Below are 18,431 nucleotides of genomic sequence, written 5' to 3'. Positions count from 1 at the left end.
CGCTGACTCCGAAACATTTTCATTTCAACTGCACAGATTCAGCTACAATGGAATAGAGATGAATGGAAAAGGGCAGCCATTCTGTGAAGGTTTATTTTTAAGAAAATAGCATAAGAGATGCTTTATCTCTTTTGTGATCCCCTTTTCACATACAAAGTATCTCTAGATTTACACCACACAGTAAATACAAACACAATTTTATGCAAATCACAGTATATGAGGAATTAGAAGCATCACAGATGTGATTACACAACAAATGAGATTTTTAAGTTTCATCTTGTTTATTACATCTTCCTTCCCATTCGACTTCGCTTACTATTCACTGGCATATATAAACTTGTCTTTCTGCACTTAGTGGGGCTTCATTTTATTTAGAAAGCCTGATGACATTACTATTTGTACTTTGAAGAAAGTAATGATTTGTCTTTTACTTACTTATAGGGATCCTTCACTCCTAAGATTTCAACACACTTTTGAAACAACAAAAATCTGGACATCATACACCTACACACAGCTTAGAGTTGGATACACATGCTGGGAGGAGAAACAGCATTTTTCACTGGAAAGCTAGACTCTATCCTCTGCCTGCTTCACACTATACCCAGGGAACGAGGTCACACTAATTTCAGACATCTGCATGTTCCCAGTGCCCGGGACCCTTCCCATCACAGCCAGGGTGGTAAAAGAGGTATCAGCAACAGGAAGCTCAGGCTGCTCTGCCTTGCAACAGAACAACTGAGCTTTAAAATGCTTCTGGAAGGTTTTGCTCAGCCAGTAGAGAGCAAAGGGGTTTACGCAAGAATTGCTGAAAGCCAGAACCCGAGAGAAAATGGTGAAAATGAAATGCATGGCAGAGGGGTCTACATAGGTTTGAGAAGTGAATGAATGGTAGAGGTACAGGAGGTGATTTGGCAACCAGCAGAGGGCAAACAGAGCCACCAACACCAATACCGTTCTGGCAATTCTCTTCCGGGATTCAATCTATAGGGGGAAGAAACATAGCAAAAATAATAATAATAATAATAATTTAGCAGTAAGAGATTTTAAAAAGTTTTTCTATAAATTTACATAGAAATTTACAGTTAATTACAGCTGATTTCCCTTTGAACATGCATTTGTATGCTAACTGCCTGGGATGTGCAGGAAGTCAGCCTGTGACTATATAACACAGCAAGTCAATTGGCATGGTAACCTCTGATCCTGGACTCATTAACTCTAATTCAGATACACCTTCCCCCCTAATTTCGAGATACTCTAGGATGTCTGCAGTTAACTCAAAGAATGCCGTGGAATTCTCCAAAATTTAATGTAATTGAAAACAGAGAGATGCTATACAAAACTGCTTTCACTGCATCAGCAGAAGCTGGCTAGGTCAGAATATTCTTTTGAGGTCTACGAAAGTTGCCAAGCTTGTATCTAAAATTGTTTTTACTCTATAGGAATTCTAACCATATAGTCAAAGAAATAAACCCAAAATATGCTGTCCTTTGTATGCAAATATAATCCTACTTACATCTATTAATAAGAGAAATGAGCCAAGTTAGGTGAATATATAGCCCGTGGTCACAAATAGAGCAAAGGTAACTGGTTCACATGGGCATTAAATATGCAACTTCAGTCTCATGAGCACTATTGTTAAACTAACTGAATGGATTAGCTCTAAAAAAGGCGCAGTTTTCTGTGTACTGATCAAGGGGTAAATGGAATCATCTCTCCCCCTTCCCCAGAAGTTAGAAAAATATTTTTAATTAAATGGAACTATGTTTTGGCAACATTCCTTTTATTCTGTCCATATTTATGAGAGGGGGGCACACCTGGCTCTTGCAGTGCTCTTAATCAAGCTTCTGTGAGTCACCGTGTTCTTGTGCTACTTGCATTCCACTCTTTCCCCTCACTCCTCCCCACCTCAGTTTGCTCATCTGTGTGTAAGTGGTTTGCATTGAATAGTGTTATGGATTCTTGCCAGTTCTATATGCTATGTGTTTTTATTCTGTTACACTTTCTAAAACAAAAGATGCTTTTCTTCATAGTATCATCTTATGCAGTGTTCCCCACTATTCCATAGGGTAAAAAATTTTGACTACTCTCAAACTTCAATTGTCACCTCTCTAATAGTAGTAGTCCTCCCATTTATTGAAATACTTACTCGGCACCTAAGCATTTCATCTATATCATCTAGTAATCATCTTCATTTTACAGATAAGGAAACCAAGGCTCAGAAAGGTTAGGTAACTTGCTCAAGATTACTCAGCTATTATGTGATAGAGCTGGGATTCAAACTGGAGCCTATGCTCACAACAAAAATACTACACTGCAATTGCATTTATACACAGGAAGATACAGAGTTACTCACTGTGCAAAAGTAGGAACTTCACTTCTAAATTCAAACTAGATTTGCATGAGTACTGATTAATACATACCTGCTTACGGGCATGGCCTTGTTCCTCAGTAGGTATGTTCAGGGTGCTTTTATAAAGGGTCCTAGCAATCAAAGAATAATAGACAGAGATAATAGAGAGTGGAATAATGTAGAACACTAAGAAGCACAGCAGGGAATGTATTTCTTGCAAGAGCTTCTTAGAGACAGGATAAGAGGTACACGATTCAAATGTCACATTTTTGTTGGGATCTCGAAAAGTATATACATTTGAAAATATAGCCTCAGGTAGAGCAAATATCATAGACACGATCCAGACGCAGCCAGCTTTTATACAAGTCTTCAGGATGGCATTGGAGGGCTGTCGCTCAAGTGGCTTCACAACTGCCTTGTATCTAGAAACACATAATCAGAGGCAAGGTCCAAATAAATCAAAGTTACCAAATTTTAGGGTGAGAAGTGACCTTAGTGGTCATCCAGTTCTACCCTCCATGCATATGTATATAACAAAGTCAACATTAACCAACTAGAATTGGCTATGGTTTTAAATGCACATAATACATCCCAATATTTTTATTTATGCTAATCACCTTTTCCACTATTCACTCCTATGAGATATTCCAGATTTGCAATTTTATAATTTTATGTATAGACTCTCTATTTAGGACAAATAAACATTTATCAGCATGATTTCATGTGTGATTCACCACCTGGGTATTACCTTAAGTGTTCTAAAAGACTTCCTTTTGTATAAGTGACTGATGTTAAACTGAATTAATTTTCCTTTCTTCATGACTGAACAGTTACCAACCTTCCTAGAAAAGAATTCCAAGGGTTTATGTGGTAAAGAGGAGAGGATTAATTTCTTCCCCGTTTATAAGTGTTAATTCGTTGCCCAAGCTGATCAGTGGACAGATTTAGGGTGAGGCAAAGTTGCAATCAGAAGTCCTGTGCTGATACAGAGAGATGCCTCCTCATTCAAACAAATCCACCTTAAAATCTACAGTCATTAAGCCAGTCTGCCCTCAAATAGAATATAAGACCAGTCAAAGCAAAAATCTTAAAAAGACACAGGGAAAGGTTTTCCTCCTCTCGGATTGTAGAATCTGAAGAAGCTATTCCTTCGGGTACTGCCGAACATCGATTACCTACAGGCTTCTTTTAGGCTTTTTAAAGCATCACTTTTAACATTTGGAGCCTCAAATTTTTTCATGTTTTTATAGTTATTCTACAATAGGAACACAGAAAAAACAGAGTACTTGGACTGAAAATATCCTAACACAGAATCTGAACACCCTGACTGCAAGAGGATCTCACACGCTCGCTCCACAGAGCTCTAAGAGTCAACCAAGATTAATTTATTTCTCTGGAAATGATAATGTCACTGAATGCCTATAGAGAAAACAAATAGAATTACGTGATGACATTACACTAAGTTACCAGGGAGCTGAAAACCTCACCGTTTTCTGCCATTAGCTAATTTGATGAATTTCAAATAAATTAGATGCTTGTGTCTTTTTACCACTCTTCCGATATATAGTAATGCATATGTGGTCAATTTCACACCTATGCTGGTTTTCATGTTGACTATATTGCACCACTAGGCTGCACTAATGTATAAAGCATGAATTTTTTTTCTTTTACACCTGGAACAATTTGCTTTACTTAATAAACTGGAGAAAAATAAAAACCCCGTTCAGTATACTTTCGAGCAAACAATAAGAATAAATTATCCATAAAGCATGCAATTTCAACTTCTCCTCCACGCTAACACAGACATTTTAACATTCTTACACTAACTTTTATTTTAAATGCCACCAGATTTTTCAATCTCACATCCACGTTACAGAGTGTGAGAAAAGCAGAATAGTAGCCAGTAAATGCTAAGTACAAGCTTTCCTTTCTTTTTGCCCAATTTCACATCCTGGCAAATATAACAGAGAAAAGAAACTCACCTGTCAGCGCTGAGAATTGTTAACGTGAACACTGACACACCAACAGAAGTGAGCCGGATGAAAGAGAGCACCTTACAACCGATTCTTCCGAACAGCCATCCTTCTGCAAGGTAGTGGGTTGCATCCACTGGCACACAAGTTAGCAGAAGTAAAAGATCTCCAAAAGCCAGGCTGGTGATGAAAATATTTGGAACTGTTTGCATGGATTTGGTCTTGAAAAAGACTTTGATGAGAATAGCATTTCCAAGGATGCCCACTGAAATGATCACAGCATAAGTAATATAGATGGCACACAATGCTTCTATTCCTGGAGAGTTGTCCCCGCTCCGTCCTTTATTTGTGTTATCGTTAGAAACCACAGAGCTTGATTCTGTGTCATTTGTGATTGAAATTAAAGTCTGATTAGGTGAGTGAGGCTGCCTTTGAGCCATTTCTTCTGAAGACTGTGTCTTTAATATTTCTTCTTCTCAGTTCAAATACAGTGATTGTCACGTCCAATGCCTACGTCTAGTAACGAGATGGTATTAGGAGAACAGAACAGAACAGAATGGAAAGAAAATCCAAGACATCCGGATACTCCTTTGCTTCAGTTCTGTGTGTCTCCCAGCATGCTTGGCTAAATGCTTACCCATCTGGCACTGAAGAGTAGGAGGTGGAGTTTTATTGGCGTGTCCTGTCATAAGGAGAGGGAGGGGGCTGGGGAAATGCTCTGCAGTTGCTTATTCTTCCCTGTTGGGGAATCTTGGGACCAACTAGACCTTATTAAATCATCTTATTGATTATTAGAATCACCGTGTTTTCATGTCTACCCAGGATGGTCTATATAGGTTTTGTCAATTTTTTTTTAGAAAAAAACCATTTATCCCCCTGCAATCACATGGTAGTCTAGTGCATTTTCATTTACATGATAAATAAGTGTAGGTGTCCCCTGAAGCACAACCTTGAACCCACTCCTCAAAATTTAATATCAGAGAGATGGTGAAGCAACAAATCATTTACACTTTGACAGGGTTGATGTCACCTCCAAAGAGTGATAATTCAGGTCACTTGGGCTTAATACCTAGCTCTGTCACATGGTAACCCCCAACTTTGCAATTATTCAGACTGTGCTGTACAATATCAAAACAACCTTTTTAATTTTTTTTTTTTTTTTTTTTGAGGTGGATCTCGCTCTGTCACTCAGGCTGGAGTGCAGTGGCTCGATCTCGGCTCACTGCAACCTCCGCCTCCTGGGTTCAAACAATTCTCCCGCCTCAGCCTCCTGAGTAGGTGGGATTACAGGCACCTGCCACCATGCCCAGCTAATTTTTATATTTTTAGTAGAGACAGGGTTTCACCATTTTGGCCAGGCTGGTCTTGAACTCCTGACCTCAGGCAATCCGCCCGCCTCGGCCTCCCAAAGTGCTGGGATTACAGGCATGAGCCACCACGCCCGGCCAAAACAACCTTTAAGAGATGAAAAATCCAGGCACAGCACCAGTTGCTTTGTCTCTAAATGTCCTAATAAAACCACTTTTACTGTTTGATGGTCTGTTTTAATGCCATGTTTTTTTTTTTTTTTTTTTTTTTTTTTAAAGAGCTGTTTAGGATTTTTCTCTCTAGAAATGGTTAAAGGGAACCTAACCTGCCTTATTCCAAAGCAAAACAATACAGAACATCACTGCTCAAGCTCCTGACACAAAAGAACTTTTAAGAATGAAAATCATTATTTGCAGATGAAGAAATGCCATCGGTGACTTCGGGGATAATGGGCATGTAGATGATGTTTACATCAATTGAAAGAAGCACATATTTAAGGCAATCACCTCAGTACCAGCCAGATAAGCTACTTTTTACAGAAAACATAACCATGTGCTTTATATGTATGTGTTCGTGGAGGGGGGGCACTGTCTGGGAGCAGGAGGCTAGCAGTTGGAGTGTAGTTAGTAATTGAAGCTGCTAAGAAATATTCTCTGAAATTATCAAATGCAATGCATAATGTCTCAGCTAGAAACCGTGTAGTGAGGTGTTCATAAATATAACCATATTAGAAAGTAGTCTGGGGAGCAAAATGAAAAAGAGCAAAGTATTTGGCTAGCTAGTGAACAGGGGGAACAACAAAGGTTGTTCTTTATACTTAGTAGGGGCAACCAGTTCTTCAGAGAAAGTGAAGTGGCTGAATTGAATCAATTACCTGCTTAATTTCATAAAGGGTGGAAGACAGATGTGGTTTAAGTCCCCCAAACCACACCTATCCCCCACCCTTTATAAGTTATCGCCACAGCTTGAATCACTCAGCTAAATAACTGCCTTTGATGGGAATGGGGGTGCGCGGAGTGTTTGCATAAACCCAAGTTCCTAAGCTTTCAGATATATACACTTTAGTAATTTCATATACTGGGCAGATTCTTTAAGATTGTCTCTACAGAAAAGGGCTCCTTAAAGGGTTCACATCTTGTTCTCAGCAAACTAGTGATAAAATCTCCCTCGGAATCCTGTGTATCATTTACCAAGGAGCAAACCATGTCTCACTATTCACACCACAGTTGATCTCCATGCAGCACTGTTTTGTAAGTTCTGTAATGCTTGCATGTGATTTCTGAGATTATCTGAATTCCCAGATCTCACTCATGCTTTCAGCAGGCTGCAGCCACTGGAATACTTTTTCTTCTCCCTCTTCCTTCTGATCAGGAGCGGTCAGAAGAGAGTAGTTGTGTTGGAGTAATACTGGAGCAGTGGGGGTCTTAGATCTCTAGAATTCCAGGATCCCAGAATATCAGAGATGGAAGTGACCCTAGACATGACAAAATCAAATGCTCTCATTTTACAGAGGCAGAAATGAGGTCCAGAGTAGGGAAAGTATCCCACCCAAAGTCTCACAAGTTCTCAACAGAACTGATGAAACACAGATTCTCTTTGACTTCTGAAAGGTTAAAAATCAGTGACAAGAGATGAAAAACACTCAGTTCCTGACAATGAGCCATATTTGCTCATTTGGCATTGTAGGCTTAGGTTTTCTACGTGTTCTATTAACCAAAGAACAAGAGATTTCCAGGCTAACCAGTGATTCATGATAGATAATTTAAATGCATTTGCTTTTATATCTCTTTTACAACCTTATAATTCACTCGCAAAAGATAACCATGTCTTGTTAATCATTTTTAGCTAGGCACTTGGCCTATACAAAATGATGAAATCCTTTTTTATTTTTAGTACTTAAGTAGTCAATATTATCATCCAAGATTTTCAAAACAACTACCTGGTTCTAGATTAAGGAATTATAATACAATCCTAACGCAGCTTTTTAACTCAAAAAAGTATAAGAAGTTGGACGAGTAAGTTACCAATTTTCTGAAGTTGTGTTTTCTGGTTCACAGCCCAGTTTAGTTGGTATTGTGAAAATGTTTTTTTAAATCTCTAAGGAGCTGGGCATCTAAGGGTGCTGAAGCACCTCTACCTCTCAGGTGGTGGGGAGAGGGGTTAGAAAGCAGCTGCTGGAGAGAAGCTGCCAATTTGGTTCTAAGATTCTCGGCCACCAGTAAACAGGACAGCGGTTCTCAAATTCTGGCTTCCCCCAGAATCATCAGGAAGGCTTATCAAAACACAGATTGCTGGGTCTCGCCTCCAGAGCTGCTGATTTGCTAGGTCTGGAGTGGGACCTGAGTATGTGCATTTTGAACAAGGTCCCAGGTGATGAGGATGCTGCTGGTTGGGACCACACTCTGAAAACCACTTAGGGTAGAAATAATTCAGTTCTTCCAAGAGGATCATGGGTTTTTTTTTTTCCTGATACTGAGGTGCAACAGATATTTCTGTGGGTCTTCATTAAAGAAAAAGGTGTTCTCTGCTGTGATAGATATGTCAAAAACCTTCCTGGAGCTGGCTGTCCTCCCTATATATCTCAATCCCTGGTAAGCCAGATTCACTGAACTCTTGGGCACCTATGCCCAAATCATCCAGGGTGCTTGGGTGATCTCTCTAATGGGAGAAATATGAAGTGCATAAACTTTTTGCCTCTTACTCAATTTCAAAATCTGTTTGTATATTTAAGAACTGAAAATTGAGGCCGGGCGCGGTGGCTCAAGCCTGTAATCCCAGCACTTTGGGAGGCCGAGACGGGCGGATCACGAGGTGAGGAGATCGAGACCATCCTGGCTAACACGGTGAAACCCCGTCTCTACTAAAAAAATACAAAAAATTAGCCGGGCGAGGTGGCGGGTGCCTGTAGTCCCAGCTACTCGGGAGGCTGAGGCAGGAGAATGGCATGAACCCAGGAGGCGGAGCTTGCAGTGAGCTGAGATCTGGCCACTGCACTGCACTCCAGCCTGGGCGACGGAGCGAGACTCCGTCTCAAAAAAAAAAAAACAAAAACAAAAACAAACAAACAAAAAGAACTGAAAATTGAATGACCAGAACTGTCAATCTTTAAGTCTGTAATGACCACAGTTTCTTCTTTTATACTTTTGCACTAGGAAGTCGGATGGATTTCTTTGTTATAGATTAATTGGGTTAGATCAATTATAGGATAATATAATTCGATATGTAGGTGTGTTTGGAGCTATGTAATAATTATTTCTGTTGTCACAGAGTTCTCTTTCATTACTTCTGGTCCTAAAACCTGATTGGTACAGTTTCGTATTCCAAGGGCAGCTTACTATTCAGAATGGCCTCTGCAGAGACCAGGTAAAATAAATACAACTGCGCCATGGAATAGTTGTACTATTCTACTCTACATGGTAGAGTAGAAAGCCAAGAGGTAGAAGCGAAGAGTAGAAATTCCAATCGAATCTTTGAAATGGAATTTTTTGTTAAAGGCAAATTCTTGTCATGATTAAACTTAATGGCTCCATAAAAGTGGACAACCATGTAGGCTGTTGGCAGACTTAGTGCCCTTATCACTGTACTTGTCCATCCACACATGCCTAATGGTGTATGCTACAATCAAGGTGAAATTCTACTGTTATAATAGATTGAGACAATTTTGTAATTACATAAAATGTTTAGGATTCCTGCATATATTGAAGTACAAACTATTAAGTAGATGAATTTTTCTCTTAATGCATTTCTATCTTTCTTCTCAGTTATCTTCCTTTTCCTGGAATTCTCTGCCGTATCCTCAACCATGTGTACCATTCCCATGTGGCTTACTTTCGGCTTCCTACTTCTTAATCCTGTTCAGGTGCCTCAAATCAATGAAAATTATACATTTACTGTATAGCCCCACAATTTCACTTCTAGGCTTCTACCCAAAATAAATGAAAACATATATCTACACAAAGACTAGTAAGCAAATGAACACTGAAGCATTTTTTGTAAAAACAAATGAGAACCCAAATGTCTATCTGTTATGTTAGCAAGTGGGTTAACAAAATGTGGCTTACCCAGGCAATGGAATACTACACAGCAATAAAAAAGGACAATTGATACTTATTACAACATGGATGAATCTTAAATGTATGCAATGAAAGACACCAGATATACTATATGATTCCTTAATATGAAATTTCTGGAAAAGACAAAACCATAAATTATGGACAACACACAAATAGTTGCCTGGGTCTGAAGGTTGGGGCAGGGATGACTGCTAAGCAGTACAGGGAATATTTAGGAAAGATGGAAGTATTCCAAAACTATGTGGTGTGATGATGATGGATGCATGATTGTATACATTTATTAAAACTCAACCTGTACACTTAGAATGGGTGAATTTATGGTATATAAATTATGCCTCAATGAAGCTGAAAAATGGGGCGAATAAAAGTAAGCCCAGGGCCAGATGCCATTGAGGGATAGGGATGAGTGGGACATTTTCTAGCAAGTCTCACCTGTGCACAGGATGGAGCCGGCTCTGCCTAGTGCTGCTGCTGATCCAGTGGGCATCAGGCCACCCTGCAGTCTCCACAGCCTCTGTGAGGACTAGGGCTCTTGCTCTTGGGAGATACTGAGATGAGTAAGACTTAACACCTGTCCTGAAAGAGCTTGGTGAAAGAGAGAAAGCAAAGACGCAAATAGCCAGAAAATTGGAATCTCTCTGGCTGCGACACATCCTTTCTCACACATAATGTTTAGCTTCCTGCAACGCCCTCACCTCATGCACTTCTAGGAGCCCCTAACAATGAGGGTCCTCCCAGTATGTTCTCACTGGCACTGTTGCTGTTCCACTGGGTGCCCCATGCTCTGCCCTGCAGTCTCTATGTTACTTTGCCAAGACTTGTAGTCTTTTGCACTTTTCCACCAAGCACAGCAGTCCCTCTCCAGTGATCATGACTGATTTGCTGAGCATTGCCGATATGACAAGGTATGATCAGCCTGCAAATAAAAAATACGTTCTCATTAATCTGCCATGGTGGCACATGCCTATACTCTCAGCTACTCTGGAGGCTGAGGCAGGAGGCTCGCCTGAGCCCAGGAGTTCAAGGCTGTAGTGAATGATGATCACACCACTGCACTCCAGCCTGGGTAACAACAGCAAGACCCCATGCCTAAAAATAATTAAAAAAAAAAAAAAGAAAAGAGAAGGCCAGGTGCAGTGGCTCACACCTGTAATCCCAGCACTTTGGGAAGCTGAGGCAAGCAGACCACTTGAGGACAGGAGTTTGAGACCAGCCTGGCCAACATGACGAAACCCCATCTCTAATAAAATTACAAAAATTTAGCCTGGCATGGTGGCAAGTGCCTGTAGTCCCAGCTACTCAGGAGGCTGAGGTACGAAAATCAGTTGAACCCGGGAGGCGGAGGTTGCAGTGAGCTGAGATCGAGCCATTGCACTCCAGCCTGGGCGACAGAGTGAGACTCTGTCTCAAAACAAACAAACAATCAACAACAACAACAATAACAACAAAAGGAAAAAAAGAAAAAAATAATAAGGTCTCATCCTTTAATAGCCAAATTATAATGGCATCAAGACCCTCCCCCAGTCTTTCTAGAAAAAAATCTAGAACTATTGTTTCCCCCTTTAAACAGAGCCAAGAATCTGTAGGTTGCTTTTGCATATCCACATAGCCACAAATCAGTCCTCTACTTTATTTGATACAGTCTGCTGGGCCTCTTGAAATGTACTTCACAACTACTGACATCAAGGAGGTCTCACTTGCTGCTCTCAGTTGACTGATTCTGTTATCCCCATTTATCTATGAGGAAGCTGAAGCATAGGGCAAATCAAATTCTCAAGCTGAACCCAGGGATCTGGCTCTGTAGTTCATACTCATAACCACTACCCCATCAGACAGAGGTGGCCTCAACCCAGCCACCAGTTTCAACTGGTTCCAGCATAGAATGCTGACTTGATCCATCCTCATCAAGATGGTTTCCGAAGGTGTCATCTGTACTCTATCAGGCTTGGATGTCCTAAAGAAAACCTGCCTGGGTTCCTGAGGATTTTGACTGTCCCATGGCTTAGATGCAGTTCTTGCAGCATCCACTGAGTGTCCTGAACCAGAACCCTCTCCAGTGATCTGGACTCCAATTCTCCCTCCATGGAGGCGTCCTCTCAGGGCACAACAGTTGCTCCTTCTCTGCAGTTTGGCCTCACTGGGACCATTAGAGAGGCCATTAGACAGACATCACTTATACCTTTGACCTCAGTGGACCGGATTAGGGATCTCATTCCCTTTGCTGTCATGAGACTCCTTCATGGATGCAAATAAGTCCCTGGATAGGACACTGGCCTGCGTTCGAGGATTCTGGGCTGGAGGCAGATTCGTGCCTGAATCAGCTCTGTTGCACTTGGCTATTGCCTTCCCTCAGGAGACTTTATCTCTTTGGAGGCCCTCCACCCTACCACTATTCCTCCAAGTTACCAGACCTGCCTGCGATGTTGGAACCCTAGCAAGGGCCACAGTCTAGGCACAAACTAGAATCCATGTCACAAGTGAGATAGAAGTAAATTCTATCATAGTTCAGAGAAAAGAGCCTTGGGGATCAGGAAAGGACTCATGGGACAGTCCATTTTTTCAGAGGAACTGTGAAGGGTTGAAGCAGGTAGAGATGAAGGACAGGGAAGAAGTCACAAATAAGTATCAAAGACACAGAGGTGGGAGTGTGTGGGAGCGTGTTCAGGGAATGAACAGTGCTGTGTGGCTGAAGGGTGGGTGTGGATAGGAAAGCAAGGTGAAGTAAGCCTGGCCAGGCAGGTTGACATTAACTTGTGAAAAGCACTTGAATGCCGTGGGCTGAGTCTGCAGTTCATTCAGCAGGCAATAAGAAGTTATTTCTAATTTTTGAGCAGAAGAGTGATTGGTTTGGACCCACCCCTCTCCACAATCTCGGAAGAGGTCCCAGGGCATTCTCATATATTTTGGTTGACAATTTAGGAATGTAGCAGCCACACTACACTTGTGGTTGGGCTGTGCACTTGAGTGAACTAAAGTGGGTGTCTGGATTCGCTTGGCTCCTTTAAAAACATACGAGGCACACCTTGTCCCTCAAGAAGTGCACTGAACCATACCTAAGGGGTGTGCCATGGCAGAGTGGTTGTGTCCCTGGAATCACGTCTGAACATTATTTTGACCTGCTCGTCCTTCATCCCATCTTTGACCACACTGCTTCTAAGTCTTACTTAGTTTTAAGGCCTGACCTTGTTTTCCTTTCCCAGTTCCCATCTTCTGGGTCCGCCCAGTACAAGCAGTGCTTATTGGAGCATAGTGAGGGACTGGGAATGAGGGGCTTCAAAAGGTGGTTTATTGGGGCCAAGTCAACAAAAGAAATCTGTTTGCTGGAGCTGTCTCTGGGAGAGATAAGCCACATGGTTGTGGAGGGACGTGTTCTAGCTCAAATAAAAATAATAGCTAGGTTCAAATATGAAGAGCAAAATACACATTTTCCTTTGTCATCTAATTAGACCACACTAGCCTTGCATATAGGTGGAAGAGGTGCCATCTCAATGGCTTGATCTGAGATGGAATGACAGACACCATGTACTGAGCATCTACTGTATGCTGGGTGCTATAGGTATTCTTTATGTATGTTATCTCATTTAATCCTGAGACAGCTCTGAGAGGGAGATGATATTCTTTTGCATTTTAGAGGTGAAGAAAGAAAGCCTCAGAAGGTAAATAAATTTGATTAAGGTCATGTATGGTAAACGCACCTAAAAGCAATAGCAAGCATACCCAAAGAACCACCCTGTATAGCAGATGCACCTGAGTGTGTGTTCCCAGCTAGAGAGTGGCCAGCCTGGGATGCCTTCCTTGTCTATGAGGAACATCTGAGCCCCCTGCCTGTCCTGTGGAACACAGACCATACAGGGGCTTGGGGGTCCAAGTTTTGGGTTGCGTAAATGTTGCCAGATGGAGGTTGTTAGGGAAAGGATGCTGAGTGAAAATGCTATATAAACTGCATGCTTTATGCAAGTAGTTGCAGTTCTCCTGCCTAGCCCACCACCACTGGACTATTTCCCCATCCGTAAGCCCCAGTAAAACCCTATGTCTTTTTCGCTAGCTCTGGATCTCTTCTTCAGCCTCTGGAGCCTGGTGCCATCCCCACTGGAGTTGATAGGGGTTTGGCACGACAGGTCACACACATCTGTAAGTGGAAGAGCCAGAGTTCAAATCCAGAGCTTTCTAGTACCAAGTTGCATTCTCTTTTTATTCATCTACAAGGGCAGACAAAAAAGGAAGAACCACAAGGATGGGTTGGAAGCAGGGCAAAATGAGATACATGGAATGAAGGCTGTTAATAGTTGAGTCAGTGCTGGAGCACCTTTTGTTTTTCAGTGAAGGTATCTGGTGCACGGTATAGGGGCTGGTGTGGCTGTTTAAAAGATCTACTTTCTAGAACCCTGGTCTTTCTTTTTAAGCTTATTTTTAATTTATACATAAGAGATGTACATATTTCGGGGGTACATGTGAAAATTTGTTGCATTCATATAATGTGTAAGGATCACATTGGTGTCATTGGAATATCTATCACCTTCAATTTTTTTTTTTTGAAACGGAGTCTTGCTCTGTCACACAGCCTGGAGTACAGTGGCGCAATCTTGGCTTACTGCAGCCTCCGCCTCCTGGGCTCAAGCGATTCTCCTGCCTCAGCCTCCTGAGTAGCTGGGACTACAGGCACCCGCCACCATGCCCAGCTAATTTTTGTATTTTTTTTTTTTTTTTTAGTAGAGACAAGGTTTTACCATGTTGGCCAGGCTGGTCTCGAGCTCCTGACCTCAAGTGATCCGCCCACCTCAGCCTCCCAAAGTGTTGGAATTACAGGCATGAGCCAACGCACCCGGCCCCTATTTGTCTTTTCTTTATGCTAAGAACATTTGAATTATTCTCTTTTAGCTTTTTTCAAACGTACACTAGATTATTGTTAACTATGGTCACCCTAGACTAGATCTTATTTCTTCTCTCTAACTGTATATTTGTACAGATGAATCAACCTCTATTCCTCCTCCCCTCCCTCTACTTTTCTGATTAGTAACCTGGATGATCTTCAACTGAGATTCTTATGACACTGACTTGGGACCTCTCAGGCCTTGGTGAGCAGTTTTGAATAGCTGGATCTGGCCTGGTTTCTATGAATCAGTCTCATATTTGTGTGTGGGTTGGGGAGTGATGAAGGGAGTAGCTGACAATAAAGCTAAGAAGCTAGAGCTTCTTACCTGGCCCTAGGAAGACATGGAAGTACATAAATCAGAGAAGATGGGATATATGGAATGGGAGGATGAGGATTGGTTATTCCTTGCTGTTTCAGGGGATTCTTCCAGATTCTCACAGCAATACTCAGACTTACGATTCACACACCTCCAACCCCACCAAGAAACAAGAGAACTCCCCATCTAAGGAGGGAGATGAAGTGTATCTTGTAAATTATCAAGAGAAGGACATGGGCTCAAGTTTAGGAAAGGTAGACAAAAGGTAGGGCTGAAGTCATCTAGATTAAGCACAGAGGCAGAGCCACAGAAGTAAGAAAGGTAGCTTGAAGCTGAGGTCAGAATGCTGGCCTAAAGCTCCTTAAATACCCCTCTGCCTCAAAGCCAAGGTTGGTCATATGGACTAAGGGGTGGGACTGAATGCATAGATGGGAGACATATATTCCCAAGAGTGAGGACAGGAAGATGCCGTAGTCCAAGATACAACAGGATCTGCACTACCCCTCTCCCAGACCATGTAAACCCCTTATAGTCTGGTACAAGAGAAAAGTGACTTTCCTGAGCAGTGTTTATCCCCAAAGCAGCCCTATTTTGGAAGACAGACTTCCAGTCTCTAGGGACCATGTCCATGGTGTCTTTATTACTGAGTGTTATTTGGGTATCTAAAACACATTTCTAGTAGAAGTACAGAGGATCTGAATAATAAAACACCGCACACCATGAGACAAACTAAATATCAGTTCTAGGAAAATAAACACGTAGATGAGCTGAGTTAATAGATGCGAATAACAAAAATAGTTTGAAGCTCGGGAGATGCACACAAATTCTGTAATAATAAGAGTGGACCATAGACTACTGACAAGCAAAACAAACTGCTGTGGCATGGTGAATATGTTATTGTGCTTCAATTCACTTTTTCTTTCTTTCTTTTATTGCTTCTAAGATGCCTGTTTTCCCACACTCTCCACTTTCCTTTTAGCAGAGTGAGGAGGTGATGAGCTCCCTGCATCCCCTAGTACGTGTAAAAAGCCAAGGGGCCAGCCCCTTTCCATCCCCAGTGGAGAGCACCTTGCCTTGGCACCAGCAGGGGGAGTTTAGGAAGAGGTAGGACTAAGCTGGGAGTTCCTTGCACAACAGGCCTTTATCACTCCAAAGCCAACCTCACCCAAGAGATAGCTTCCTACTGCAGCAAAACGCAAAAGTTTTCAATCTTCCTTCCTGTTTGCATTCATGTATGTCTGACACATCCTCAGAGCAGTTGGCCAGGCCTGCCGCTTGAAGTGGCATGAGACTAGGGGGCAGTTCCGTGTTCCAGGCTATTTACTGGGCTGGCTGCATGGACTTAGGTGCCAGTCTGACTCTCATGGACCTTAGCTAACTCGGGGCCCAGCTCAGACGTGAGGTTGGGGGACGAGCTTCCCCCGATTAACCTGAGGCTGGTGAACAGAGGTGGGATGAGAAAAAGGCTTCCAAACTAAGACTCCGCTATCATCATCCCATTCCAATTTTCCTTGTCTTTTAGAGTAGGGAAACAAGTTTTCCTACAAGCGCAATGAAATGAACTGTTTTAGAGATTTATCTCACACGCCCCACATGCTTGACTGCACACCAGTTTATGCAAAGTTACATAATCTCAAAGATGATCTCTTGGCAGATCTTGAAAAGGTTATATGATTGCAACAACCGTGAGTACCAAAGAGGGATATGTTAGTGAAGCTGGAACAACAATTTGCCAATGTAGCCACTCTGGAGTCCTCTAGAGTCTAGATTGCACTTCTCACAGTCCTCGGCACTTGAAGCTCTCTGCTTCGCTCCATTTCTTCAGCTCACATTTTCTTGAAAGCATCTGTAGTTAGGGCTTTTACAGGGCAAGGGTATTGCATTTAAGGTAACATTTTACACTTTCTGCTGTATCTACTATGGATGAAGGAACACTATTTCTCTTGGTTTCTAAAGCAAATAAGCCAGGACTAATCCTTGAGTCTTTGGCAGTGACTCAGTGGCCTACAATGAGGGTGACTTGAGAAGGATATGTGATCATGACTTTGAGAAGCATAAAAACAGAAGCCAGAAAATAAGGATTCAAACTCTTCCTAAATGGATTCATTCTCTGCACATAAGGATCAATACTCCTTACACTCTCTCCTTTATTTTCTTCCCTCTGTTCTGTAAAGTCTAGACTGTGGGTTCTCCACACCTCACCTCTCTCTTGGGTAGATTGAGATAGGGCAGCTCCATTTAGAGCCTGATCTATTTCCAATAGAAGCAGATGTGCACTGACTATTAGGGGGGCAGAACAAGGATCATCCTGCCATTACCTGATGCGCAGAAAGGCATCTCAAAAGGAGAATCAGGGGGAGTTGTGGTCCAGAGAAAGCAGGAAGAGGTGGAGGAAATGTTGCTGCCTTGTGAGGTCTAGAACCTAGTTTATGGGCCTCTGCTTCTTTGCACCTGTGCCTCTGAAGACCTCTCCTCTCTGAGAGATGGAAATTGAATAGTTATCTTAGGGCTTCCTATGATGCTGGGAACTGAAAATGCCATCAGCTTTTCCATTTTCCCAGAGCCTGATTTCTTTCCAGTAGGAGCAATTGTGCACTGATTATAAGGGAGATGGATCAAGAGACATCCTTCCCTTGCTAGGTGGCTTGGAAGAAGCCCAGAGGGAGAATAAGTTGGATGACCCACATGGAGAGATTTGGTATTAGTCAAGAGAACAGTGGGAACCACAGAGACAGAGTCACTGCCCTGTCCACACAAGCTGCCCCTTCATAGGGGTTGTCCATGTAGGAGGAGGCTTAATGTGAAGACCGGATAGGGGGCTCTGACATTAGTTCTCCACAGTATGATAGGAACATTGGAGAACATGTGTTAGCCCCGAACACAGGGTGTAGGAGATCCCTTTTGTGGGATACAGCAGCTGTGTTCTTCCCTTTACAGAGGCAGCCGCCTGGAATTACTTACAGCTTTTCTATCATCCTCAAGCTTTAACTATGTGGAAGCATAAGTGTGGGTGGTGATTTGTGGTAGAAAATTGTGCATCAATAGTGATCCATGCTTTGTGTGGTGGGCTAGTAGGCAGCTCGGAGGTTGGTTTGCCAAAAAGGCTGCCCCTGTTTAGGGACCTCTGAAAGCATTCTGTGGTAGAAATAATAGTGGGGAAGCTGTTGCCCTGTCCCTTCTAGCACGTCTTTTCCAGCCCTTTTCTATTGTGCTAATAGACCCACTCACTCTATACCTACCTTCCTTTCTCCCTTTACTGCTATTTCTGTGTCTTTTACACAGAATCAGAGGCTGGGTGTACCTAAGTTTTTTTGGTTTTTTTGTTTTTTGTTTTTTGTTTTTTTTCTTCTTCATTTTTCTGCTTTATCTTTGTCCCCGGGAAAAGCGTGTGTTGCTTCATAAGGGAAATTGATTAGTTAATGATGACTTATTTTAGGGCTTTCAAAAGGGCCCAAAGAAATAAGCACCTCTGGGATAATTGAGTATTATTTACCTTAGGACTGAATTGGCAATGATGGAATTGAAGTAGGGACAGGCA

At 42.1% G+C, this 18,431-nt stretch overlaps 1 protein-coding gene across 1 annotated transcript; it reads right to left on the bottom strand.

Moving 5' to 3' along the window:
* Nucleotides 1–503: 503 nt before the first annotated feature.
* Nucleotides 504–4,911, bottom strand: BRS3 (bombesin receptor subtype 3). The gene is made up of 3 exons (XM_050777210.1): nucleotides 4,333–4,911; nucleotides 2,421–2,772; nucleotides 504–981 (listed from the first exon to the last, which is right to left on the bottom strand). The coding sequence occupies exons 1-3, from the start codon at nucleotides 4,761–4,763 to the stop codon at nucleotides 568–570; spliced, it is 1,197 nt and encodes a 398-aa protein (XP_050633167.1). The 5' UTR covers nucleotides 4,764–4,911; the 3' UTR covers nucleotides 504–567.
* Nucleotides 4,912–18,431: the final 13,520 nt, after the last annotated feature.

The sequence above is a fragment of the Macaca thibetana genome, chromosome X, assembly GCF_024542745.1.
Source record: "Macaca thibetana thibetana isolate TM-01 chromosome X, ASM2454274v1, whole genome shotgun sequence".
NCBI classification, from domain to species: Eukaryota; Metazoa; Chordata; class Mammalia; order Primates; family Cercopithecidae; genus Macaca; species Macaca thibetana.
Note: the sequence above shows the minus strand (reverse complement) of the source record. Positions and strands in the feature narration are given on the sequence as shown.